This window comes from Periophthalmus magnuspinnatus, chromosome 13 (genome assembly GCF_009829125.3).
Source record: "Periophthalmus magnuspinnatus isolate fPerMag1 chromosome 13, fPerMag1.2.pri, whole genome shotgun sequence".
NCBI classification, from domain to species: domain Eukaryota; kingdom Metazoa; phylum Chordata; class Actinopteri; order Gobiiformes; family Gobiidae; genus Periophthalmus; species Periophthalmus magnuspinnatus.
In genome coordinates this window covers 12,539,552-12,566,086 of record NC_047138.1, presented here as the reverse complement: position 1 = coordinate 12,566,086, position 26,535 = coordinate 12,539,552, and the positions used below count along the sequence as shown (strand labels likewise).

At 38.2% G+C, this 26,535-nt stretch overlaps 3 protein-coding genes across 3 annotated transcripts in view; 2 read left to right on the top strand and 1 right to left on the bottom strand.

The window, feature by feature from the left end:
- The window catches only part of ctsc (cathepsin C), a 109,488-nt gene extending 100,177 nt beyond the window's left edge, over positions 1 to 9,311 (top strand). Inside the window, exon 9 of the mRNA XM_033976718.2 lies at positions 9,302 to 9,311. The gene's annotated coding sequence lies outside the window, so the exon portion shown is untranslated. The remainder of the gene's footprint in view (positions 1 to 9,301) is intronic.
- On the bottom strand, positions 769 to 6,955 carry LOC117380629 (uncharacterized). The gene is made up of 8 exons (XM_033977462.2): positions 6,924 to 6,955; positions 4,064 to 4,092; positions 3,879 to 3,949; positions 3,224 to 3,514; positions 2,330 to 2,611; positions 1,476 to 1,550; positions 907 to 964; positions 769 to 829 (listed from the first exon to the last, which is right to left on the bottom strand). The coding sequence occupies exons 1-8, from the start codon at positions 6,924 to 6,926 to the stop codon at positions 799 to 801; spliced, it is 840 nt and encodes a 279-aa protein (XP_033833353.2). The 5' UTR covers positions 6,927 to 6,955; the 3' UTR covers positions 769 to 798.
- Positions 7,516 to 26,535, top strand: part of LOC117380151 (cytoplasmic dynein 2 heavy chain 1) — a 57,497-nt gene continuing 38,477 nt past the window's right edge. The window contains exons 1-58 of the mRNA XM_055226164.1: positions 7,516 to 7,615; positions 8,015 to 8,220; positions 8,310 to 8,483; positions 8,575 to 8,713; positions 8,816 to 8,934; positions 9,013 to 9,157; positions 9,253 to 9,398; positions 9,464 to 9,550; positions 9,640 to 9,774; positions 10,007 to 10,120; positions 10,193 to 10,304; positions 10,382 to 10,506; positions 10,583 to 10,758; positions 10,839 to 11,034; positions 11,104 to 11,199; positions 11,273 to 11,434; positions 11,559 to 11,657; positions 11,725 to 11,864; positions 11,935 to 12,163; positions 12,240 to 12,367; positions 12,518 to 12,633; positions 12,722 to 12,849; positions 12,930 to 13,079; positions 13,297 to 13,502; positions 13,577 to 13,732; positions 13,809 to 13,923; positions 14,011 to 14,181; positions 14,290 to 14,448; positions 14,578 to 14,646; positions 14,741 to 14,895; positions 14,976 to 15,108; positions 15,192 to 15,309; positions 15,392 to 15,504; positions 15,661 to 15,774; positions 15,851 to 16,001; positions 16,343 to 16,548; positions 16,956 to 17,138; positions 17,226 to 17,408; positions 17,579 to 17,802; positions 17,874 to 17,989; positions 19,070 to 19,269; positions 19,335 to 19,466; positions 19,753 to 19,885; positions 20,003 to 20,210; positions 20,286 to 20,415; positions 20,519 to 20,674; positions 20,830 to 21,089; positions 22,198 to 22,444; positions 22,509 to 22,660; positions 22,736 to 22,880; positions 22,960 to 23,062; positions 23,878 to 24,042; positions 24,768 to 24,892; positions 25,159 to 25,407; positions 25,543 to 25,651; positions 25,978 to 26,091; positions 26,203 to 26,345; positions 26,442 to 26,523. Coding sequence (XP_055082139.1) covers positions 8,038 to 8,220; positions 8,310 to 8,483; positions 8,575 to 8,713; positions 8,816 to 8,934; positions 9,013 to 9,157; positions 9,253 to 9,398; positions 9,464 to 9,550; positions 9,640 to 9,774; positions 10,007 to 10,120; positions 10,193 to 10,304; positions 10,382 to 10,506; positions 10,583 to 10,758; positions 10,839 to 11,034; positions 11,104 to 11,199; positions 11,273 to 11,434; positions 11,559 to 11,657; positions 11,725 to 11,864; positions 11,935 to 12,163; positions 12,240 to 12,367; positions 12,518 to 12,633; positions 12,722 to 12,849; positions 12,930 to 13,079; positions 13,297 to 13,502; positions 13,577 to 13,732; positions 13,809 to 13,923; positions 14,011 to 14,181; positions 14,290 to 14,448; positions 14,578 to 14,646; positions 14,741 to 14,895; positions 14,976 to 15,108; positions 15,192 to 15,309; positions 15,392 to 15,504; positions 15,661 to 15,774; positions 15,851 to 16,001; positions 16,343 to 16,548; positions 16,956 to 17,138; positions 17,226 to 17,408; positions 17,579 to 17,802; positions 17,874 to 17,989; positions 19,070 to 19,269; positions 19,335 to 19,466; positions 19,753 to 19,885; positions 20,003 to 20,210; positions 20,286 to 20,415; positions 20,519 to 20,674; positions 20,830 to 21,089; positions 22,198 to 22,444; positions 22,509 to 22,660; positions 22,736 to 22,880; positions 22,960 to 23,062; positions 23,878 to 24,042; positions 24,768 to 24,892; positions 25,159 to 25,407; positions 25,543 to 25,651; positions 25,978 to 26,091; positions 26,203 to 26,345; positions 26,442 to 26,523 — 8,524 coding nt within the window. The 5' untranslated portion in view covers positions 7,516 to 7,615; positions 8,015 to 8,037. The remainder of the gene's footprint in view (positions 7,616 to 8,014; positions 8,221 to 8,309; positions 8,484 to 8,574; positions 8,714 to 8,815; positions 8,935 to 9,012; positions 9,158 to 9,252; positions 9,399 to 9,463; positions 9,551 to 9,639; positions 9,775 to 10,006; positions 10,121 to 10,192; positions 10,305 to 10,381; positions 10,507 to 10,582; positions 10,759 to 10,838; positions 11,035 to 11,103; positions 11,200 to 11,272; positions 11,435 to 11,558; positions 11,658 to 11,724; positions 11,865 to 11,934; positions 12,164 to 12,239; positions 12,368 to 12,517; positions 12,634 to 12,721; positions 12,850 to 12,929; positions 13,080 to 13,296; positions 13,503 to 13,576; positions 13,733 to 13,808; positions 13,924 to 14,010; positions 14,182 to 14,289; positions 14,449 to 14,577; positions 14,647 to 14,740; positions 14,896 to 14,975; positions 15,109 to 15,191; positions 15,310 to 15,391; positions 15,505 to 15,660; positions 15,775 to 15,850; positions 16,002 to 16,342; positions 16,549 to 16,955; positions 17,139 to 17,225; positions 17,409 to 17,578; positions 17,803 to 17,873; positions 17,990 to 19,069; positions 19,270 to 19,334; positions 19,467 to 19,752; positions 19,886 to 20,002; positions 20,211 to 20,285; positions 20,416 to 20,518; positions 20,675 to 20,829; positions 21,090 to 22,197; positions 22,445 to 22,508; positions 22,661 to 22,735; positions 22,881 to 22,959; positions 23,063 to 23,877; positions 24,043 to 24,767; positions 24,893 to 25,158; positions 25,408 to 25,542; positions 25,652 to 25,977; positions 26,092 to 26,202; positions 26,346 to 26,441; positions 26,524 to 26,535) is intronic.

Below are 26,535 nucleotides of genomic sequence, written 5' to 3'. Positions count from 1 at the left end.
AAGGCTGTATAAGTCCAAAGTGTGAGATGGAGTTTAGGAGAGATGGTCCAGGAAAAGGGTAGGGACATAGGGGTCACATTCCTGCAGTGCATCCAGCCTGGTGCTGCTGGACTGTCCAGTGTAAACACAGCAGAGGTGGAAGACAGTTCGTCACAGCCAATCAGAGCAGTGCGTTTATATCGAGGACTAGAGCCATCAGGAAGTAAGCAGGACAATTATTCCAACTTGATTTAAATTTATATATCTACCTTTTGCTAAGACGTTTTTTCTTTCTTTGTTATCCAGTCATATAAAGACAATTTTATGGTGTTTTTTTTTTTTTTACTGTGAAGAAATAAAGGAAAGTGAAGCTTGAAATATTAATAAATACTATTGTAATGGCAACAAAAACGCCTCACATAGGAACACACCAAACTGCTATGAAGGACCGTGGAATGGAAATGTATGGACTTCATGGAACTAGACTGCTCTCTGCTGGCGAACAATAGTAAAAGGAACTGCTCAAAGATAAGAAAAGAGAACCTTTTATTTATCTGTCCAACAATGCAGGGCAGAAGAACAGCAAAAGAAAATAAAGATATAAACTACCTAAGCTTTAAATTAGTATATTATAGAACATAATAATAAATAAATAAAATATTATATTCACAAGATATTGCAAATCATCAATGACATGATCTTGAGGTTATTCTGGCCTATAATGTAACATTCACACTGTAATGTACATTTTAGTTCTAAATTCAGAGCTCAGAAAACCTCCTATTTGCACCATTGTGAGGGAATACAGATCATCTTCATTCATATCACACTGTTGCTCATACGACTACACCTGTAAGGTAAATTCAGAGACACAAGTCAGTTTATAAAGACTACAGTGGATTAATTAACAATGCATTTTAGGCTTACCCCAAGCACTGTCTGATTTTATTCTTACAGAAACACCATATAATGCATATGATGGCACCTGGACAGATATACAGAACAGTTGTTATTAGGTTATTGCACTTTGTTTCGAGCCAGAGATGTTAAATTTGTTATAATAATTGTAGACATAGGCTTTTTGGCACGTTCCTATTCACTCTGGTTATATGAATAAATACTATGTTTACTGGTTAACATCTGCTGTCCGGGCCGTTAGCTTTGTGGGGGTCATGTAAGATGATTTTAGGGCCTCAGTCTGTCAAAACTGAGATATGCTTTTACCTTTTACCTTTATATTGGCCTTTATATGACCTGTATTTATTTCTGAACGGTCGAGAAGACACAAGTTAGTTTGCATACTATCTGTATATGCTATATATACTATATTTTATTTACTGTTTCAAAGACTAAACCAAACTATTACTGTATTTGTATCCCACCAAAATAAAATATTGAAACAAGTCAGTTTATAAAGACTATGCAGTGGACAATTAACAATACATTTTAGCCTTAACCCAAGCACTTTTTGATTTCATTATTATAACACAATATACCTATAATGAGAACTGCACACAGAACTGCTAGGATTATATTGGCATGTGCTGTATCTGTAGAACCTTCTTGTTCACCTTTTGAAGAAAAAAAAGGGTTAGTAAATTATGTACAATAATTAATTGAAAATTCAAATATTTTCTTCAAAAGCTTTTCAAGAAGCTGATTGTTTTATTACCCTAGGCATTACAAATCAGGATGAATCTAATCTGGCTCTAAAACAATTGTGGTAATAATTGTTTGGCATAGCACCCGCCAATACCACATAATTTCCATAGTGTGGCAGGTTTTAATACTGAATGACTTTTCTGACTTACTGTGCTTGCCATACATGTCACGTCACAGATATTTACCATTGGTGACAGTGAGCCATTGTGAGACACAGGTAGACACAATGTATCGTTTACCTGTGTTAAATTAAACCATGTTTCAGCATCATTTGACTCTCAAATCAATTGTTTTGAATTTTTTCATGTGCTGTTTTTTGCTGGGTCTGGGCTAGGTCATCATTGTAAAAGAAGATATTTTCAATTGAATTGATGAACGAATAAATAAAATGGCTTGAAATATTAATTTTCTTAAAATAAACAACACCTTACAATAATCATTGCCAATTGATACAAGAATAGTGACATTTCTTTCTCCAAGGGCTGAATTCTACTCCAAACTACATTCTTGGAAGATTGATTAAAAAGACCCAAGCATATGAGTGACGATTAGAAATTACTGAATCTTGATCCCTATTAATTTTTCTTTTCTAAGATAACATGACATTCTAAAAGTCTACATGTCGTTATACTCTAGAATCTGACAAAGAGCATTTACCCCTTAATTAAAGGCTATGTTATCTACTCACAGACAGAGAGAACCGAGGAGACCCCATCCACAGAACAGCTGATGTTCTGCTTCCCAGTGGAACAGTTAAAGGATGCCATACTGGAGATGTTGAATAACTGTGTATTATTGTCTTCTTTAAAGCTGTCATTTCTCCACATCATTGCAATGGGAGGCCCTTCCAATGTAGTTACGTTCCATATGATTTTATTTTTGGGGTAGCCACCGTGTGAAGAGCACCACACCAGACATTGGTCCTTTTTGTCAGTACAATTGTGATGTATTGATGGTTTGCTGTAGTTGGCTGTTTGACAAAAAGCAAAAGAAAGAAACAATAAATGAATAGATGTAAAATATCTTTTTGCAAGTAGAAACCAGTTTGTCATAACTGCTATATTGTGTCTGCACAATAGACATTTCCCAAAGATAAAAAAAAAAATCCAAGGCACTCTGCTCATACAATTTATAGTAGTTCAATTACATTCATATTCATCTATGTTTAGTATGTTTGTACTATTATTTATGATAAGATGTGCTGTAAATTGTATGACTTGTATTTGAGTCTGTTGTGTCTCATATTTAACATGCAAATTTCTGCTACACGTTTTACCCAAAAGACAGATCTGTTTTCTCATGTATAAAAAAAAAAAACAAAAAACAAAAAACACTCCTATCTCCAATGGAGCAGATGTTTTTGAAACTCTTTAAATATGTGTCATTTGCATACACGTGTACCCACAGCAATAATATTTAAGATGAGAAATATTTCAGCACATTCTGAAATTGTTATTACATTAAAATCATTGCCAATCTAACAGGACTAAATTGGGGGTGACTGAAAGATTGGTAGCTTCAGTCTACTCTTCTCTCCTTAGATCACACTCTTGTCAAGTCCTCTAGTTTATTTGTAACATACCTGTGATGATCAGCTCTATCTCAGTCTGATTCTGTAGACCTTTAGTGCTCTCACAGTAACAGGTGTACTGTCCGGCATGAGAAACGTTCAGTGTAGACAAGGAGATGGCATTTTGTGTTTTGTTCACTCTGCTGTTAGGCCATGGCTTATAGAGTGACATGCTTTTAGATTCATAGTAACCATTCACAAAGTCCTCCCCTCTCTGTAAATACAATAATTTGTATTTCTCGTGTGGCTTAAAACACTGAAAAACAACTTCTCCCCCAACGTGTCCTCTCAGCGGGGTAATCTCTAAAAGACAAGCAGAATCATTGAGAAATAATATTTAAAAAAAATTGCATCAGTCAGTGTTTACATTCTATTTAGTAAATACAAAAATGCATTTATTGCCAGATGTAAAAATAAACATATTTGGGTAAGGTTAGTGTGTCTGGTGTAGTTTTTTACTAGTGCTATTTAGTTTTTCTGTGACAAATAAAGAACAATAACAACTTTATTATAAAAATGTATTTCAAATTTTCCAACTTTTTTTTTTATTTTATTTTTTTATAATTAAATATATTCTTTGAACAGACATTTCTGACATGATCCAATAATAAAATGTCCTGCTTCTTGTGCTATTTGTGTTAAAGGCTGTTGTGTTACAATGACTCACTCGTTGCAGTAGCAAAGTATGACGAAGCCAATATGCAGAGCCACACTAGATGGTGGTGACCTTTGTTTTGACTAAGAACAATTGTAAGAAAAATAAAACAATAAACACATTATATTACATGGGGTTATTTTAAGGGTAATTACTTTGAATCTGCAAAGAAGAGTTCTACTTTACTGCATACTTACGCACTGTCTTGGTGGAACCATGTTGCAGGCTGTTCAACAACAAAAAGTAATGAAAGATCAAATAAACTCAAGTGCATTTACCTATGATTACAGGTGCTGTTAAAGTTCTTCCGGTTTTCAAGCATGCTGAAAACTAACCTCTCCCATAATCTAAACATAATGAGTGAATTAGGCCTGTCACGGTAAATTTTGACTTCATTTTGATAGACAATATATTGCTACAGAGAAATATTGAGAACAATGATAGTATTGAAAATGATAGTATTGAAAATGATAGTATTGAAAATTGGCTTTTATTTTTGGAAAAAGTTATGTTTCTCTTTTAATGCAAAGAAGAGACTTGTTGCAGCAACGTTTTTACCCAATCTAGATTGTGGAGATGTTATTTATATGAATGCCCCAACCCAAGCCCTAAAATTGCTGGACTCCGTTTACCATCATGCCTCTCTGCGACTTATCACAAACTGAAAGCCTCGGACACACCACTGTGAACTGTACACACGTGTTGGTTGGGCAGCACTGGATACTCGCAGGCTAAGTCACTGGTACATATTCATTTACAAAAGGATTATGGGTCTGCTCCCTCCATATCTAAGCACGTATATTCAACATAATAGGGACCCCTGCTGTTCAATCTCTACATGCTGCCATTAGGCCAGTTAATACACAGCAATAAAGTGTCTTACCACAGCTATGCAGATGACACTCAGATCTATGTCTCACTGGCAGCAGGTGAATATGGACCAGTGGATTCACTCTGCCACTGCATCCAACAGATAAGTGTGTGGATGCAAAACAACTTTCTTCTGCTAAATTCAAACAAGACTGAAGTCATCATCTTTGGCCCACAGAAACATAGAGAAAGTGTCAGCAGTCACCTCCAGTCTCTCTCTCTCTAAAACCTTCAAATCAGGCTAGAAATCTAGGGGTAATAATGGACTCAGACTTGAACTTTAACAGCCACATCAAATCAATAACATCGGCAGCTTTTTACCACCTAAAAAACATTGCAAAAATCAAAGGTATACTGTCAAAGCCAGACTTAGAGAGACTTATCCATGCATTGTCTCCAGTAGGTTAGACTTCTGTAACGTCCCGCTCACTGGCCTCTCCAAACGAGCCTTAACACAGCTGCAATACATCCAGAATGCTGCTGCTCGGGTCCTGACTAGAACCAGGAAGTATGAGCACATAAGTCCTGTGCTCAGGTCTCTGCACTGGCTTCCTGTAGCTCAAAGAATAGACTTTAAAGCAGCTCTGCTTGTGTATAAGTCTCTCCATGGCCTAGGTCCAAAGTATATCTCTGACATGTTAGTGCCATATGAAACATCTCGCACACTGAGGACTTCAGGGACCGGCCTCCTGCTGGTGCCCAGAGTCAGGACTAAACATGGGGAATCAGTGTTTCAGTTTTATGCAGCTAAAACCTGGAACATTCTTCCTGAAGATTTGAGACAGGCCTCTACTTTGACAATGTTTAAATCCAGGCTCAAAATGGTTCTGTTTAGCTGTGCATATGACTGAAAGGTTTTTATTCTGCACTCTTCTCTTTTAATGCTAATTTTATGATGATTATTTGTGATTATTTATGTTTTGATTTGTATTATTTTAATGTCTTTCTTATTCTGTAAAACACTTTGAATTACCTTGTGTGCGAATTGTGCTATACAAACAAACTTGCCTTGCCTTGCCTTGCCATAAAACAGATGGACATTATGCTCTGCGATCACAAAATGACATGCTTCTTTCTGTCTGCACAGTGTCCGCACAGAGACTGGAAAAAGTGGCATTTCAATATTCTGTGCCTTCAACATGGAATAATTTACAAAAAGTCTTGAAATTACAAGAACTGACTTCAATAGTTCATTTTAAATCTATGTTGAAAGGTTTGGAAATTAAGTCTATGATTTGTAATTGCTTTTAAGAATCCATTTTGTGATGTGTTGAAATGTGTGTGTAATGTAATGTAACTATGCTGCTGTCTTGGCCAGGACTCCCTTGAAAAAGAGATTAGTGATCTCAATGGGACTTTCCTGGTTAAATAAAGGTTAAAAGCATTTTTTTTTTAAATGTACTGAAAGTACTTGCCTCTAACACAAAGCGAGATTATTCCAGTGAATGTGATTTTAAATAGATCTTATCATTAAAAGCCCTGAGTTGCAACAAATAAACAGCAGAATGAACCAATAATTAGCCATACCAGCTATTTACTCAACATTCTACAGCTAAAATCTTACCTTAAATAAAAATGTAAAAAATCTCCACATTATTGTAAACAGCACGATAAATACTGAGCCCCAAAATATATTGTTCCAACTTTCATTTGAGTGATGACCTTCTCAGCTTAACTGTGGCACTAAACTTTTAAATTACTATGGTATGACCTCATACTCCTTAGTAGGTGGGAGCTGAGTCAGACATTTTAGTAAGGGGAAGTATCACTATTTGGTTAAGCACTTCAGCATGCATTTCACAAATCATAACTATGCAAGAAACTGATTACTGTACTGGAATGCATCTGACTTTGTTTATTACTTTTGATCATTACTAAAAATGTTAATGTATTCTAAAAATACGTCTTGTGTTTAACATAAAGAAATCCACCATTTATGTGAAAGTTTGTTTGTAGTTGGATCATATTTCTTACAGTATTACAAACAAAGCCATGTGTGCAGACCGGCACATTATGAATAGCCGGACATTACATTCACTCTCATTCATTCATCATAAAAAGTGTCTATGCAGGAAGCACAGCACTGCACTCACTTCCATTCCCCTCAATGAAATAAAATAATAAATAAAGATCAACTTAACAACTTAACTTCAAATAGAAATGGAGTGGAAATCTGAATTTTCTTACCATGTTGGTGCGTCCCTGTCCGGCCACTTGAGAAATAAAACTTCCTCATTGTGGAAATAACTACGCACACTGTGTGGGTGGAGCATAGCGGAGTATCTACAAACAATGAAAATAATTATCTGTAAATGCCGTGAAAGAAACTTCAAGTTAAGGACATAGTTTCCCTGTGACGTGCAGTTGACTGTGTGCACCCTGACAGTCTAATGTATGCATGCTGCTTTTTGCATGGGGAGGAGAGATGCATGTGTTATTGTCAGAAGAGAATACGTAAGAAATGTGTAGGCTTTAGGGATCAGTTGTTTTCCAAGTATAAAATGAAAGAATGGGGAATGTGGGAGATAAAAATTAAAATCTTAAAAAAAAAAGGTTGGAGCACTAGGTCTGCCATTCCTCCACTTAAAGTAATGGAATGTATTTACGTGACGTTTTGAATGATGATGATTGATGATTAAACCTCAGCCACAGCACATTTCTTCGAGATTAACGCAGAAGCCGGGGAAACGTGGGTACGTAAATGACGCAAGTTTTTTTCATAACGCTCTGGTAAAATCTTGTCACGTGGTACAATGTTTCGCAGTTGCTACGTAGCAACCACGCCAGCATAATCTTTGAGTTTAAGCGAACAAGCGCTTGTGGTGGATTTTATTCATGTGTTACCTCAAATAAACAATCCAGCCATTCACGGAAATAAGGTATGAGGAAAACGTGTCTATTAGCATGTCCTGAGCTGCAGAAGAACCACTATCAAATATTTTACTGTGAGCTACAGGGGAGGGAGCTAACGGTGCTAACAGATAGCATTATTACCCTGAGGAGCATAGGCTGAAAAACTCACATCATGATGCATTCAGCGAGACGAACTGGCATTGCCTCTCATTTAAATGCGCAATATAGATCATTATTAGCGCATTGTACTGTGACAAAAACCTTTAAAATCTAAATATCAAGGTGCAGTTCAGAAACTTATTACGCTGATGTTACGACGATACGTTTTAAACTAAGTACTTTCTGAGTATGTAAGTGAAATAACATGCTTTTAACTCCACCACTATGGTTATGGCGTTAATAAAACTATTCTCCCCTTTTTGTAGCTTCTGTGGAATCAACCTTGAAAATGCTTCAGAGTTCAGATGACGTGCGAAAGAAATTTATTCTAACAACAACCAGCAACTTCTTTCTACTGAAGCCTCCCTCCTCCCTGCAAAACAACCCAGAGCTCAACAGCTTCTTAGATGATGCAAATGAATGTGTACTCTCTGTCTACAACAATGAGAATGACATTCACATGTCTAAAACGGTCAATTTGATTATTTTAACATGTTTTTTCAATACGTACATAAATACCTTATTAGCGTTCTAGTTTTTTTGTTTTGTTTTGTTTTGCAGATCAAAGGATTGGGGAACAACAAACAAAAGGTGTTAGTGTTTTTTAAATTACAACCGACCGTGATAACAGAGGAAAATCTTCACCAGAGCCTATTGGTGTCATCCATGTTGGATTCTCCAATCAATACTCTGTACCAGGCTGTTAAACAGGTCTTTGCACCTGTGCTGCTAAAGGTTAGATCGGGTTAGATGCATATAATAGAACTTAAGAAAGTGTTTTGAGTAAAAAATGTCAATAATATGCTGTTATGCTTCTAACATTTAGGATGAGCGCTGGCGGGCAGCCTTTGATCCAAAGCTGGCAGATCTTCTGAGTGAACTTGAACAAGGTCTGGGCTCAGTGATCCGGCATCATGGAGTGCACCCTTCCTCAAAGAAGGATCGTAAGGAGGATGATGTATTAGGTATGAATACAATACATTTGATAAGTTGTGTATATATATATATATTATATTATATATATATATATATTTTTTTAACGCAATTATTATTTATTTTCTACTAAGGTATTCTGACTCCGAGTGATGAGTTTCAGTACTGGACAGATCTTGCTGAGAATGCAGAAAAAATCACAGTACGAGAAAGAGCTGCATATTTTGAAGAGCAGTTTAAACCTATACAAAAGGTAGATTACTGTGATAGTTGAATGAAAGTGAACAACCTTGCTGAAGAATATGCTTCATGTGTTCTTGTCTTTCTGTAGGAGTATGCAGGGCTGGAAAGCTTGTCCATGACAGAGGTTGTTGATTTGTTGGACATCAGCAAAGACACTTTAGATGATGTTTGGCGCCAAACTGATTTTGAACCTTATCCAGAGCCTCGTATGAGTCGTCTCATGGATGTTATTGGTTAGTTATCAAAAGACTCACACAGCATAGTATTATAATTCTGTGAAAGTGTTTAGTGCCTACATCAATTTACATTCATGTTTAAAAACATTTAGCTGGTGCACTGGGAAGATATGTCCAAAAGAAACTGAGTGATCATAAAATATTTGAGGAGCCATTCACTACAGTGAGAGAAGACCTCAAAATGGGCATTTTGATTTGTGAGCAGTGGGTGGTGGCCTGTGAGCATCTGACTGGCCAGGTAAAACAATAGAGGTATAACTTAAAGTACAGTGTTCACACATAATACTTTTCTTTCTTTTTTAGGCATGGAAAAGGCAGTCTCTTCATCCATGGAAGGGAAACAAACATTGTCCACAAGTTTTGCAAAACCTTGCAAAAAGATTAGATGAAGTATGATCGATTGTAGATGAAATATATTCTTCTTGATTTTCTGATGTTGTCAAAAAGATGTATAACTTTGATCATTTATGTCCACAAAGGTAATCACTCTGCGCATGGTCCATGAGAAACTGTTGCGTTTGCTATCAGGGGCAAAGCAGCAGGCTCTAACTTCAGACGTTGTGTTTGAGCCCTTCTCTGGACTCAACCCTTTGCATTACAACCCCTACACTGAGGTCAGTCATAGCCACGCACTGCTGGAGCATTCCCACCCACTTCAAAACCCACTCCTGTTTCATAATGACATTTTTGATTAATTTTTTAGTATTTTAAGGGTGCCAGTCTAACCAGATTTGCGGTAACTAATGTGTATAATGCTAAATATATTTATAGTGGGTGGGTGACTGGTCAATGTTGGCCGTGGTTTAAGATGAACTAAATAGCCACCTGCATTATCTCTGCCATCAGCCCCTTTGGAAAGCGGCAGTTGCTCAGTTTGAGCGTTTAATTACACCATCGGAGCAGGAAGTTTCAGGGCGACTAAAGAACTACATTGCAGATGTGCAGAACAATCCTCAACAGGTTAATATATATTTACAGTATGATAATATGACTGGTTACTGTAACATGATGCCTTTAAATGTTTCTTTGCAGTTGTTACATGTGTTCCAAAAACACAAAGAGTTAATTCAGCGGCCCAGCATCAGTAAAGAGCTGCAGTCAGAGAGAGAAATCTTACTTGCCAGACTACTGGACTACAACAAAGGTACAGTTTATATTTGTGTCACATTAAACTAAAAAGTCAACATAAACTGAAGATTAAGCTTAAGTTTATGATTGTAGGACTTAAGACTGACTTTGAAACCCGTTGTCATGGTGGTCCTGGAGATAAGTCTGGCCCTTTCATTGGTAGAAATCTACCTGAAGTGGTTAACAAAATAGTCTGGGTCCAACAGGTTATACATAAGGTCATTATCGTTCAAGCTCATTCAAATGACCACAAGGCCACATGCTGAAACCTATGTGTATTGGTTATTGTAACAGCTCGAAGATTCGTCTCGAATCGCTGAGGCTCTACTCTCAGATTTATCTGGGTTCAAAGGGTTTCTGCGTTTTTCCGATGACCTTCTGGATGTCTTAAGAGCATATGAGCAGGAGCAGTTTGAAGACTGGTCCCGAGACATCCTATCTGGACTGGCTGATCCCAAATCAGGAATTAGGTTTTAACATAATTTATTCCAGTATGTTTTTTTTTATTCTGTAACTATCTATTCATCTTACCCTAAACTCCCTCTTCCAGTCTACAAGCCAGTAGCCGTGTGATGGACCTAGACCATGTGGATGGTAGACTACAGATCCAATACTCAGATAGACTAGTCAGTCTGCTCAGAGAGGTCAGGCAGCTGTCTGCTCTAGGCTTCATCATTCCGGCTAAGATACAGCAGGCTGCTAATACTGCAGACAAGTTCTATAGACAGGCCATTGTCCTAAAACAGGTCGGTAAACGTATTCATTTGTCCTTGGGTTGACATAATGCTTAATTCACCTCACTTCTTCTGTTTTAGGTAGCACATTTCTACAACACTATTGACCAACAGATGATTCCCTCTCAGAAACCCATGATGCTCGGTTTGGCCCTAGCTTTTGAACAGGTCATCAAGGTATTGCTTGCAAATATTTCACTTCTTATATAATGTATAGTCAATTTGTAGTTATCATTTTTTTTTTTTTTAGAATCCTCGTTCTAATTCTAAGGATTCTGGTGGAAAAATCCAGATTACTTGGGACAATCCCAAAGAATTAGAGGTCTACATTGCTAAACTTCAAACTGCTGCTGAGAAACTGTCAACAGAAAACAGAAAGTTACGAAAATGGCACACAGATTTTGTTGACAAGGTGGTTTTTATATCTACATTCTACATTTTAAGATTTTTTGTAAAACTGGCATAAAAATGGATGGGTGTATATTATGCACTAAATTACATTGTTCTTGTACTTGTTGTAACACGTAATACTTTAGGTGGTGACACTAATGAATGTAGATCTACTGAGGCATCAGCAGCGGTGGAAGGAGGGACTTCAGGACCTTCGTACTGGCTTTGCTGCTCTGGAGGCTCAAGTAAGCATTAAGCAAATGCTTTTTAGCTCAAACTGTTTCAGTAAAGTGTATTGTATGTTTTGTGTAGGGATTCAGGTCTGATGACATGCGCGCTTGGAGACAGCACTGGAATCATCAGCTCTACAAGGCTCTTGAACATCAGTATCAAATGGGACTGGAAGCTCTTAACAAGAACCTGCCTGAAATACACATCGATCTTACTTTCAAGTATTTTCTTAGTTTCTCGTGTATTCTGATCTATGTTATATTTTAATTGTAACAAATGTCTCTTTGACAGACAGGGCCGTCTACAGTTTCGTCCTCCATTTGAGGAAGTCCGAGCTCGATACTTCAAAGAAATGAAACGATTCATCTCCATCCCCAACCAGTTCAAAGGAGTCAGTGCCCAAGGAGAGGAGCTCATCTTCAGCATTATGATCGACAAGAATGCCTCTGGATTTCTCACCATTTTCACCAAAGCAGAGGATTTGTTCAGGCGACTCCAAGCTATACAACATAAATTTAAGGTGATATGGATCGAAGTAGAAAAAACATTTCCAAATTTGTTTTCAAGCTTCTGTTACTGACGGAGGTTGTTCGTAGGACTGGGTTGTTCTTGGTCAGGTGGATTTGGAGAAATTAGTGGAGAAACATCTGATCTTGATGCACGACTGGGAAAAAAACTTTAAGGCCCTTAAAGCCAAAGGAAAGGAATCAGAACGTCTTCCAAGGTACAGTGAAATGTCAATAAATCACCCTTAATACTACTACAGTTCACATTCTTGTCAATGATGACACTTCTAATAAGATAAAAATATATGTTTATATACTAATATTAAGAATAAATAATAATAAAACATTTTCTCTCCCGTGTTTTTCAGTCAGGAGAAAGTGGACTGTATTACTGTAAATTGTGAGCCAGTAAAAGCAGCAATTGATGACCTCATTCAAAGGCTGTTTGATATGCTCCTTATGTCGCTCAGGAGGTCCATACAAGGTAAAGCATAACTGCCTATGTTTAACTTTCGGTTTTGTTTTCTGTTTATTTAGTGTCGATGCTTTCATGTTCTGGTTTTCTTTTTTAGGCCACACACAAACCATAGAAAATTTTGTATCTGAGTCTACAGAGGCTCTGTCTGTTCGACCAGAAAGCATGGAGGAAATTAGTGCAACACGAGGGCATTATAACCAAATATTGTCGAGGAAGCCTGAAGTAAGACCAAGTGCAAAATTACATAAAATAATATTTGCAAAACAATTGGTGACTTTAAATTTGTACTTTTCTGTGCACAGATCCTACAACAGTTTCAGAGTGCTGAGGAGAAAAACCGCTTGCTGCGATCTGTTGCTGGGGCTGGTCTAGACTCTATCACTGCGCTGAAGGCAAAATGGGATAAACTAGAGCTTATTATGGAAAGCCACCAGCTAATGATCAAAGAACAGGTAACACAAGATGGTGCAATGCACATGTACATATTTATTTACTATTTTATTAAAACCCTAATTAAAAAAATACAAGCCATATAACATATTGAATGCAATTATATGAAAATTTTGATTCTCAGGGTTTCTATATTCTTGCATATATGTGATGAAAACATTAACGCAAACTAAATTATGCTCAGTATATTATGTTTTTGTTTTTTTTGTTTTTTTTAAGGTAGAAGTAATGCGCAGTAAAGTGGCAAGTCACATGGACATCTACAGAGCAGATTTGGAAAGGTTTAAGGCCCGTTGGGACCAGCTCAAGCCCAAAGAAGACATTTTAGAGACTGGGGATCATGCTGCCTTGCTTGGATGCCTTCAGAACATCAAAGATAAACAACAAGAGTTCCAAGAATTAGAACTTGTTAGACACAAATTGCTGTAAGTGCTATATTTTTTATTGTATTTTATTTTTGTGATTAATTGTAATGATATTTGGTTATTCTTTTTATTAGTGAAGACTGTTCCTATTTCAACCTGGAATGCCCAGATTTTTCATTAGCTGAAGAGACAAAACAGGATATGGAGGATTATAGTCAGATGTGGGGTTTGTATGAAGAGTGGCAAGAAGGCTTCATGGAGAAGGCTCAAGAGGACTGGATAACATTCAGGTGTATTTGTATATTTTAAAAGTATTTGGCTGTAAACTAGGGAATAGCATTGACACTAACAGTGTTTCTTTTTTAGGAGTAAGACATATATTTTTGAGGAGTTCCTCTTTAATTGGCAAGAAAAGCTTCGGAAGTTGGAACAGCCCACTGCCATGTCTGTTAAACTGCAAGCAGAAGTGGACAAGTACAAGGTAGTACAGTACAGTGTGGACATAACATTGTTTTTTTTGCATTGATGCATTTAATTCAATTTTATAATTATCTAAATTTGAATCTAGAACATGGTGCCTGTCCTGAAGTATGTACGCGGCGAACATCTGTCCCAGGACCATTGGTTGGACATGTTCAGATTGTTGGGTCTACCAAAAGGCACCACGCTGGAGAGGCTAACTTTCCAAGACTTACTCAATGTGGCAAATACTATAGTAGAAAAAGCATTTCAATTGAAGGTATTCCTCCTCATGTTCTCAAACACTTTCTGGGAGGTTGCCACAATGGTACCTTTTCATATATTCTTGAGTTATACTTTATTAAAGATGGATAAATTGGTTTTGCAGGATCTGAATAGCCGTGCCCAGGCTGAGGTGACAATCAGAGAAGCACTGAGAGAGCTGGATGTGTGGGGAGCATCTGCCACATTCACTCTGACTGAGTACACTGATAGCAATAGCCGCAGTCTCTCCCTGATCAAAGACTGGAAGGACATTGTCAATCAGGTTTGATATTGTCACTCTGAGCAAAAAAACCCCACAAGAGTAGATTTTTATTTTCCCCCAGATTGTTAGATGTGTTACTTGTGTGTTTTTTCCCAAAACAATTATTTTACTATGTTTTGTTAAATCAAGGTTGGAGACAGCCGCTGTCTTTTACAGTCTCTGAAAGACTCTCCCTACTACGGTAGTTTTCAAGACAAAGTTAGTTCAAATGATTAACATTTATATCCAAAATGTCCTTAAAGTTATGGTGTGTATGTATGTTAGGCTTAAAAAAACACTTACTATATCCCAGGTCAGTCTATGGGAGGTTCGTCTGTCAGATCTGGATGAGTATCTGCAAAGTCTTAATACAATCCAGAGACGCTGGGTTTATTTAGAACCCATTTTTGGACGTGGGGCATTACCACGGGAAGAAGCTCGTTTTAAAAGAGTGGATGAAGATTTCAGGTTATTAATTTCTTTGTTTCATTTTTGTTGTATGTGGCATGTTATACAGTACTAATTTTCTACTCATAATTCGTATAAAGGTCTATTATGTCAGACATTCAAAGAGACACCAGAGTGGTATCACTCAGCTCCAGAGCTGGCATCAGAAACTCTCTGGTTACTATACTGGACCAGCTGCATCGCTGCCAGAAATCTCTCAATGAGTTCTTAGAGGTACCAATAACAAGACACAATTTGAAATAATAATTTCAAATTGTGCCATCTGTATTTATTGAACCTATTGCAACATGATGCAGGAGAAGCGCTCTGCCTTCCCCCGCTTTTACTTCATTGGAGACGATGATCTTCTGGAGATTCTGGGTCAGGCAACTAACCCCACTGTCATCCAATCACACCTCAAGAAACTATTTGCAGGTCAGAAAATGAATGTGATATTAACCAGACACATGCCTACTGCTTTTCATGTAAAATATGAATGTATGTGTATGTTTTACAGGCATCCATAGTGTTGTATTTGATGAACAGTGTCAGCACATTGTAGCCATGTGTTCTTTAGAGGGTGAAATGGTGCAACTGCAAAATCGGATACGTATCTCAAATCTTGTAGAGGTAAGGTAACATTAATTTTACATTTGATTAACCCATTCCCCTTAGATATTTTTAGTACAGAATAAAGCTTACAAAAATATGTATATTTATGTTATGTGGATCATGTGCGTCAGAAATAAAGATTTGATGATGATATATTCTGTCTATTGTTCCAAGGGTTGGTTAGGTCAATTGTCCACTGAAATGAAGGAGACTCTGAAGCATCTCTTATATGAGTGTGTCTTGGCTGGAAAAAAAGGGCAGGTAGATCCTTCACGCTACCCATCTCAGGTAAACTTGGAATAATTACTTTTTAAAATTGATTTTTATTTATGTTACCTACTAAAATATGTTGAACCATCTGCAGATTCTGTGTTTGGCTGAACAAATCCAGTTTACGGAAGATGTGGAAAAAGCTATTAAAGAGCAAAATCTGCAAAGACTGGAGCTGGAGCTTAATGCTAAATTGGATCATTACACAGCGATAGACACTAATTCAATGGGCACTTCTAACACAGGTATGGTTCACACAGGTATTGTTTTTTTCTCTTAATACTATAATATTTAAAATCTTGTCAAGTAATGATAAATAAATGTGTTTTTTAAGTCGATTTTTATTGGCAGAGTTCTGTTAATGCATTATTCTATTGGATGTTAACATTGCGTCCTGCTTGTTTTTATTAAAAACAACACATGTATTCTTATTTGATGTTTTAGCTTAGCTTAGCTTTTCTAGACTTGTGATGAAATGGCAGTATGATGGAAATTGCTGAAACTACACTGCTCTATGCAATCAGTATAACATTATAAAGATTTAACAACAATTTAACAGTTCTTTGTTACATATATTTCTCCACAGATGCCAGTGTACTGGAGTTGAAGCTAAAGGCTTTGATCCTGGACATCATTCACAACATAAGCGTAGTGAAGCAGCTCAGCCAGGAGGGGGTTACCAGTACAAATGCCTGGTCATGGAAAAAGCAGTTACGATTCTACATGGAAGCAAATAAATGCTGCCACATACAAATGGTGGATGCCCAGTTCAACTATACTTACGAATACCAGGTGTGTGTGAATTTAACATTGCACTTATTCTCTGGTACCACTTGGGGGCACTGTTTAAATATCCAATATACCTCACACTACAGCCACGCTATCTCTCATAGTGTTGTCACAATTCTAAAATGTCAGACTTGATTTCAGTACTAAGGAAAAGGCTCACTACTCAATACCAAAGAGATAGTAAAAAGATGATCATAATAATGTTTTTTTCATATTACCATGTGGTCTTATACTTTTTCTGAAATGGATCAAGATCACTCTAAAATTATTCAGGAAAGGACAAATTTTCTTCTATTTGATTTTTGTTTTGCACCTGCTCAAATGAACATCTAGTTTTGCTCCTTTCTATCCATTTATGATTATGCCATTCAATATAAACAATATAAAACTGTTCATGTTGTGTTTCTTAGGGAAATGCAGCGAAGCTAGTGCACACTCCACTGACAGATAAGTGCTACCTAACACTCACTCAAGCCATGGAAATGGGGTTTGGAGGTAACCCCTATGGGCCTGCTGGAACTGGCAAAACTGAGTCTGTCAAAGCCTTGGGTGGGCTTTTTGGGAGGCAGGTGCTGGTGTTCAACTGTGATGAGGTGTGGTAGTGTTAAAGAAAAGAAGGAAGCATTTTGTTTTTTTTGTACTAGTTTTAGGCATTAATATTCTTTGTGTTTTATCTTTAGGGTATTGATGTCAAGTCAATGGGCAGAATCTTTGTGGGCTTGGTGAAGTGTGGTGCTTGGGGCTGCTTTGATGAGTTTAACCGATTAGAAGAGGCAGTACTATCAGCAGTTTCTATGCAAATCCAGGCCATTCAGGATTCTCTTAAACATAACAAGCCAACATGTGAACTGCTTGGAAAAGAGGTACATTTGGACATTTACTCTGTATACCACTGCTAAATCAATTCCCTTTTATTGTAATGACCTTTTTGTTAACTTGGCCATTGTCTTCTCCTTTTTTATTTTACATCCAAACCATTAAATCACTTGTCATAATATACCACATACTGTATTTCTTCTATTTTGAACCAAAGGTGGAATTAGACCCAAACTCAGGTGTGTTCATCACAATGAACCCAGCAGGAAAAGGCTATGGGGGCAGACAGAAGCTTCCAGACAATCTGAAGCAGCTGTTCAGACCTGTGGCTATGAGCAGGCCGGACAATGAGCTCATCGCTGAGGTCATACTCTACTCCGAGGGGTTCAAAAACGGAGAGGTTCTGGGACGGAAACTGGTGGCAATCTTCCACCTGGCCAAGTAAATGCTTTATTAAAATAAGCGTTGAATGTTCTCAAGGGTACAATTATAATTCTCCCTCCTTGTTGCAGGGAGCTGTTGACTCCTCAGAAGCACTATGATTGGGGACTGCGAGCTCTTAAGACTGTGCTAAAGGCCTGTGGCAGTCTCCTACAGCATCGGAGAAAGAACCAAGACAAAGACAAGAGTAATAGAACGAAAATTATTTTTACAGATTTCAAATTTCTAACTGAGAGTGGGTGAAAGCAAACATATGAATCGCTATGAATAAATGTAACTTACCATTATTTCTCAGAGTGCTAGTACAGTTTTAGTTTCAACACACACAACATATTTCTAGCAGACAACCAACAGCATTCACAATTTACCACTATGTGCTTAGTACTCACAAAGAATTCAAGGAGATTGGAGTCAAGTAGCCTTTTGTCACACAGCGGCTCTTGTCCTCTAAATCCTCTAATGCACCCCATCAAGTGACATTTAGACAAAATGGTCCACTGCTAAACTTTTCCCCTCCCTTGGGCTTATAACTTGTGTGTACTTTTGTCCTCCATTCTCTCATTTCCTGACACTTACTGCCAAAGTTGTGTTGTTTACAGCACTTTAGCCACATCTCCCCCCCTCCTCCTGACCTCTTGTTGCCTCTCCCTCTCTCTGATACCTGGCTGTCGATGCTCCTCTCATCCACACACCTTTCCCTCTGTGCCCTCTATTTCCCGCCTTCATCTCCCCCTTATGTCAGCTTTGCAAACTCCTGGTGTCTCACTGCAGTTTGGCTCCATGTCTGTCACAGTAGCATCCTCTCACACAGTTGTAGACCTACACACATACACCAGCCCTTTCAATGAGTCCCTAAGGTTTTCCCCTGTCTGTCTGTGTATAGTCGGGCCAAGAGTTTCTCTGTTGTAAAAATCTTGCTGCAGGGAAGACCAGAACCTTTGAAGGAGAGAACAAAAGTATTGACATAGTGAATCATGATATGCTTTGTTAATTTGTGCATTTTAATGGGGTTCTCACAAAAATCAAAGCAATAATCGAAACCATAAATGAACTAAGACAAATGCCCTGAGAATGGTCTGTGCTTTCCAAGTGCTCCATCTTGCAATGGGAAATAAAGACCATAGACATAACTTGAAGTGATAATCACACAGACATTCTCTCATACATAAGAATATTTCACAAAGTAAATTTGCTTTGTTTTTAGTTGGTGTGACTTTGTGACCCTGTCCAGTGATGTAAGCCAATTTCTTATTTCTTCTTGTTGCAGTTCAGGAGAGTAGCCTGGTGGTACAAGCTTTACGACTTAACACCATGTCAAAGCTAACTTTCTCAGACAGCTCACGATTTGATGCTCTTGTCCGAGATGTCTTTTCTGGAGTAAATTTCAGCGATGTTGAAGATAAAGTCTTAATGCATGCACTTGAGCAGGTTTATAAAGAAGCTAGACTTGAAGTTATACCAAGCCAGGTAAGTTTCAAACAATAGTTCTGAACTATACATCGCAATTTACTGATAAAAAATCTTCTGTGCAGCTAAAGAAAGCTTTGGAACTGAATGAACAGCTAAGACAGCGTATGGGTGTGGTGATTGTTGGACCAAGTGGAGCTGGAAAGTCTACACTGTGGAAAATGCTTCAGGCAGCGCTTAAAAAGACAGGCAAAGTGGTAAGTTCTGTGCTTATATGTTATTGTCAGTACAATGATAGAATAATATTATGAATTATGACATTATAAATGAGGCGAAGTGAATAAAATCAATCTTTATTATGACACTTTTATAAGGTCAGAAAGTAGTGGCTATTTATTCTGATAGTGACAGGTGAGACACTGAACTGAGAACAAAGGTTGCCCTGTGCTCTGAGGTGTCTGCAGATGGTTATAATGTTATCTTTGGTTGACATATGTTTTGCTTACAGCATTTATTGATGTTTTGTAAAATGTATTTCTGTAGGTGAAACATTACACAATGAATCCCAAAGCCATGCCCAGGCAGCAACTCTTGGGTCACATAGACGATGACACGAGAGAATGGGCTGATGGGGTTCTTACACACAGTGCCAGATGTGTGGTGAAAGAACCACAGGGTAAGCAAGAAATCATTCAATATGGAAGATTCTATAAACTAGTGATTACATAACAATACAATTACATAATAGATTTAAATTGCTCTAATCCTATAATGTGATTTATGTGTGGTTCAGAAGTGAGCTCCTGGATCGTGTGCGATGGTGACATTGACCCAGACTGGATTGAGAGTCTTAACTCAGTCCTCGATGATAACCGATTATTGACTATGGCAAATGGAGAGCGAATACAGTTTGGACCCAATGTCAACTTCTTATTTGAAACTCATGACCTGAAAAGTGCCTCTCCGGCCACCATCTCTCGCATGGGCATGATATTTCTGAGGTCAGCCAGTGATTTGTTGATTTGATTTCTTGTTATCATGTCAATTTCACTCTTTTTTTTACCTTATGTGTTTAGTGATGAGGATGTCGATGTGCAGGCCTTGGTAAAAACATGGTTGCACAATCAACCAGAAGAGTGCCGCAGTAACCTAGAGAACTGGCTAGGCGACTACTTCCACAAAGCTCTCGAGTGGGTTTCTAAACAGGTAAACATTTTGCTGCACACTGATGTTGTAAGATGCGCTCGCTTAATATTGATTACCCCATGTAAAATCCACATGATTCCGATTGTGCTGTATTTTTCATCAGAGTGACTTTGCGGTTAAGACCAGTCGAGTGGGGACCGTGTTCAATGGCCTCTCACACCTCAATGGAGTAACAGAGAGAGGTCAATTCATCATCTGCCTTCTGAGGGGTCTTGGAGGAAACCTGCATCTAAAAACACAACAAGAATTTGCCAAAGAGGTATCACATGTTTTAAGAGTTTTTGCAGTAGCTTTTTTATTGTTTAGCTGTGACCCATTACATCATCCATTTTAAGAAATCAACAACATACAGTATAACACAACAAGGCAGAATGATATTGTAGTAAATCCATTTCCTCTGTGTAATTGTTGTAGTTGCTGAGCTGGGCTAGAGAAAGTCCCCCCAACGTCAAAAAACCTCTCGACACATTCTACGACTCTGGCACTGGCCATCTGTGTGCTTATGAGCTTCGTCGCCCTGACAGCCTCACACTGGAACAGCTGGCTAACACGCAGAGGCTACCAGTGATTGAGACCACAGATATGCAGAGGAGCCTGCACTGCTTCTCACCATGGCTGACTGCTAAACAGCGACAGCCCTTTATGGTAGTGGGGCCAGAGGGCTGTGGCAAAGGGTAAGTAAACCATACACAGTGACACTTAAAAGTGTAGTTTTTTACACAGTTTGCAGTGGTTCCTTACTTACGCAGTCTGGCCAACCTAATTATTTACTGCAATGAGTTTATAAGCTGTTTTCACAACTTCCAGAGCGGACTTTTGTCGTCAGCGTAATGTTAACAGCAACAACTAGCATACTAACTGTGCATATTCTGATTGACAATATCTGGCTCCAATACAAGGAGCAAAACTGGGTACAGGCCCTATGTCATATTTCTAGTGAGGGGTACACCACCTGCTTGCTTTGCCTGGAATGTTTCACAATAGTATTTAACATATTTATCAAGCTTTTATTTATTAATTTATTACAGCTTTTAATGCGATGTGTAACTTCCCCCAATGGTGTCACCTGCTTGATATATAAGTGTAATGCCATACTGTGGAACATTAATACATAGGAATAACATGTCCATGAAGACAAACAGGTAGTGGACCATTCACAAAGTTTGTGCACCTTTAATAAGTTAGTAATCAAAGTAAGTACCGGTAATCAAAATCCATATAGTATTAGTAAATTTGTATGATGTGACCATGTTGTGTAATAATATGCTTGTTTATAGTTGGAGAGCTGTTGCCTCAAAGTAATTGCTTCTTGCCTCAGGGGGTTTGGAGAACATGGGGTCACTCAGCTTGCCTTTTACACTCCACTTGAGCTGTGCTGTTTCTCTCTCTTCCATCTCCTTGTCTTGCATCACTTTATCTAAAAGGTCACTGTATCAGTGTGGCCCTGGGTCTGTCAGCTCATTTTACTGCTATGTCTAATTATTTCCCATATATTTACTGCAGTAGACTGAATACACATGCACACTCCGGTAACTTTCCAATTATATTCTGTTTGCGCCCTCACAAATGTCTGTCTTTGCCATTGGGCTTTTCCAGACAAACAACGGCTGCTAGATAAAACTGCTAAAAATAACTAGACTGAATTATTTGTTTGCTGCAACTTTTACAGCTTTAAGGAAATAAAAATAAAAGGCATTCTCCATTTTGAACAGTGCGGTTTAAAAATGTATTTACTTTGCTCTATTGTCAATAGTTAGTAAGTATACTGTTCCCTTTTTCTAGGATGCTCCTGCGCCACGCCTTCTCCCAGCTGAGGTCCACACAGGTAGCTGTGGTCCACTGCAGTGCCCAGACATCCTCGCGCCACGTTCTGCAGAAGCTTGGTCAGACCTGTTTGTTACTGAGCTCGAACACTGGCCGAGTGTTCAGACCTAAGGACTGTGAACACCTCGTCTTGTACCTTAAAGACATCAACCTCCCCAAACCAGATAAATGGGGCACCAGCAATCTTATTGCTTTTCTTCAACAGGTACACACCATTTGGACAAGGAGATATATATTGAAAGATTACTAAGATTTAGTTTTCATTTTAGGTGTTGACCTACAAAGGATTTTATGATGAAAACCTGGAGTGGGTCTGTCTCGAAAACATCCAGATTGTAGCTTCTATGTCGACAGGAAGTGCTGTTGGGAGTCATTCTCTCACCTCACGCTTCTCTTCTATAGTGCGCATTTGCACCATTGAGTAAGTATGCATTGATTATTCATGTCATATACTGTCTTTCATTTGTCCTTCTCAGACTTCTTATTTTGGCTTTAGTTATCCAGATAGGGAACAGTTACAAACAATCTACTCAGCGTATTTGCAGCCAGTTCTCCAGCACAGCCTGGGTAGCCAGGCAGACTGGGCCAGCACTGGGCGAATACACCAGCTGGCCAGCTCCCTGGTGCAGCTTTATGAACAGGTACAAATTCAACAAAAGAATGAATCACTTTGTTTGTTTTGAGACAACACATGACTTATTTGTGTTACTTTTTTGTCAGGTCAAAGTAAAATTCACAGTTGATGACCACAGCCATTATCTCTTCACGCCCTGTATTCTCACAGAGTGGGTCCTTAGCTTTCTGCGATATGACCTCACTGCAGGTAATCATACTATAGACAAACTGCTGATTTAATGTTGTATGTAAAACTATACTTTTTCCACTTTTACTATTACATTCAACACTGTTTAAGAAAAATATCAATTCTATCATCTGGAGAAAACATTTTTTTGAGTGAAGACATTTGGCTGCTCATCCATTTTACCATCATACCTGGACAACTGAGGGATTACACATATATTGAATGTAATGTTTAGCTAATCCAAATTTCAGAAAATGTTGACAGCTTAATGAATGAAAACTTGTGGCATGTCCAGAATGATTTTGCTTGTCATGAAAGGCTACTATTTCTTTTGGATTTCTAAGCCAGAGTCAACATGGCAGCTCCAGATGGCAGGGTTCCTTTACTCAAGGCCGTTGTAATTCTCACCTTTTCCTGGTTCCCTCCTTACCCGTGTCTCCTCTGGGTCTCACATTGTGCGTGTCACTGCTCTGTCTCTTCCTCTTTTATCCTCGTGTCCCTCTGCTGTCCTTTCAACTCTCCCTCTGCCACACTTTCTGTTCTCAATGTGTTCCTGCTGCGATAGGCAGTCCAGTCATATATTTTAATTAAACACGTCAGCGGATCATCTGCCATTTCCCATCCTCGTCATTTTAACTTCAGTTCTTTCTTTCCTTTTGCTTGCTGCTTACCCTTTCCTTGGTATGTAAAATCAATCTTCTGATCTTTATTTCATTATTTAAACTATTTTATGAAATTATCTTCCTTACTGATTTTCATTCTAAGATTATACAAATAATACACTCCACCGTAGTGTTACAATAAACATGTTAATCTTGTCTCTTTGTTTCTCTCAGCTCAATCTAATGTGACAGACAGCGTTATGGAGGTGGTGGCATATGAGGCTAGGAGGCTTTTCAGAGACCGACTAGTTTCCCCCAAAGATCTTCACACCTTTGATAATATTTTGTCCTCCACCATACGGGGGGACTGGAGCTCTGATGCAATCGATAACATGACAGGTAGAAAGCTTTCAACTTTCTTTGTACTTATTTTTTGCTCAAAATTATAATTTTTTGACTTTGTATTATTTTCTTTGTTCTGTGTCCTTGAATACTTTGTTACACACAAAATTCCTCCACATAGAACTCCGCTTTTTGGTGGAGGTTCAACCAGCTGGGCACCTCATTTGACATTTTACTTTTTTACCCAAAACATATAAAGAAAGCCTCACGGAGACTTAAATAATCAGCTCACTTTGAGATAAGATTAGATAAGAACAAATCTGCCTGCCAAAATGCAATGTCATATTTTAAACCCAGTCCTTGAAGCACCAAAACAAAGAAAGCTTGATTAAAAGGAAAGAACAGGGTGTCAGAGGCCTAATGGGTGCTTTGGATTACGGCATTAACTTACTCATATCTTTTTTAGATTTATAGTAGTGATAAAGGGCTATTTTCATTAAATACAACTCTCTCTCTCTCTCTCTCTCTCTCTCTCTCTCTGTCTCTCTGTATATATATATATATATATATATATATATATATATATATATATATATATATATATATATATATACACACACACACACACACACCCCCACACACACACACACACACACACACACACATACACACACACGTATTTAAGCAGCATGTATATAAGAGCTCACCATCTACACAGAAAATATGTTTACATTATTTAGGCTGATTTTATGAATAACTATTTGTATTTGCTCGGTCTCCAGATGGTTTCTATGTGACATGGGGTGCATCTGAGGGGGCTGTGACTGCTCCAGGCCAGTCTCTGCCTCCTCATGGTAAACAACTGGGACGTCTGACTTCTGCAGATTTGAAACAAGTCATACAAAAGGTGGAATTAAATGTTCATCATTTGAATTTAAACTTACAAGACCTTGAATTTGAATAAAAGTTTACTTCTATTTAACAGTATTTTCACATCACACAGTAAGTTGTAAAATGCCCATACACCTCTACTGTAATGTTGCAAGGTTGAAGTAAACTTTGCCTTAGTATTGAAGCATATAAAAGCTGACCTGTGTTCCTTTCTTTTGGTTTGTTGGTGACAATGCCAAAGCTTGCAGTCTCACCTGAGTGCTTGTCCCCTCTCCCCTCCAGGGAGTGGTGCTGTACAGTCGAGATAACAGGGAGCTGGATCTGCTGCTCTTCAGGGAGGTGTGTGACTTTGTGTCCAGAGTAGAACGCGTCCTCAGCCGACCCGGTGGCTCTTTGCTCCTGGCAGGGAGGAGCGGTGTGGGCCGACACACAGCCACATGCCTCGTGTCGCACATGCACGGATACACACTCTTCACCCCCAAAATCACCCGGAGTTATTCTGTCAAACAGTTCAACAATGATCTTAAGACTGTAAGTCTACCATTCATTGCATAATTATTATCAAATACTATATACATGCCTGCTGCATATTTTTAAACAGTATGTGAACACTGACGATCACAGTTTCTATTACGACTTACAATACAATTACTTATTGCTTTCTAGGTGATGCAGCTGGCCGGTCTTGATGGGCAACAAGTTGTTCTATTGCTTGAAGACTATCAGTTTGTCCTCCCAGCATTTCTAGAGATGGTGAATAGCCTCCTGTCATCAGGTGTGTGCTTTCATAATGCTATATCAAATTTTAATATCACTACATTTTCTGTTCATTGTTCACTCATAAAGGTTTATTATGTTATGCATTCACAATGAAAATTCCAGTCTGTCTTCAACAATGTGTGTGCAGTTTGTTTGTACTCTACATATTATCAAGAGTGTTCTTCTTTCTCAAACTTGATGTAAATCTATAGTTTTGGTTAGTCTATATAAGAGTTATAAATGGAAGTGGTACCTGATTCTTTATATTGACAAACTCACTTTGTTACAACTGTTTAGTATTTAAATTGTTCTAATTTTATCAAATATGTCTTCCTTCATTAGGGGAAGTTCCAGGTCTTTACACACCAGAAGAACTGGAGCCTCTACTTTCTCCCCTCAAAGATGCTGCGTCTCAGGATGGATTCACAGGACCACTTTATAACTACTTTTCCTATAGTGCGTCAATCCCACAGTGTCTAAATTCTGCTCTAATATTATAATATAACATACAGTGTTACTATGTCGGGTCTTATTGTCTACCTAGTCTGACTCTTTTACACCCAACAGGAATCCAACAAAACCTCCACATTGTTCTTATCATGGACTCCTCCAACCCCAACTTCACCATCAGCTGTGAAAGTAACCCAGCGTTTTACCGCAAGTGTTCTGTGCAGTGGATGGAAGGATGGTCTGATAGCAGCATGAGGAAGGTAACTTACAACACAGGTCTAGCATTAGATAAACTGAATGAACACATTGTTTTTCCGCCCATCTTATCACCATAATGCCATTGCTTACTGTTGCAGATTCCCGAGCTTTTGTTGGCTAAAAATGAACAAGCAGCAGAAAAGCTTGAAGGAGACAAAGGATCCAAAGGGAAACACTCCGGTAGGACTACAT

Bases quoted from the DNA above. Each gene is read 5' to 3' on its own strand.
- LOC117380629 (XM_033977462.2), bottom strand. The intron at 3,950-4,063 runs GTAAGTATGCAG...AATTGTTCTTAG, and splicing joins TGGTTCCACCAAGACAGTGC to TCAAAACAAAGGTCACCACC. The intron at 3,515-3,878 runs GTGAGTCATTGT...CTTGTCTTTTAG, and splicing joins ATACTTTGCTACTGCAACGA to AGATTACCCCGCTGAGAGGA.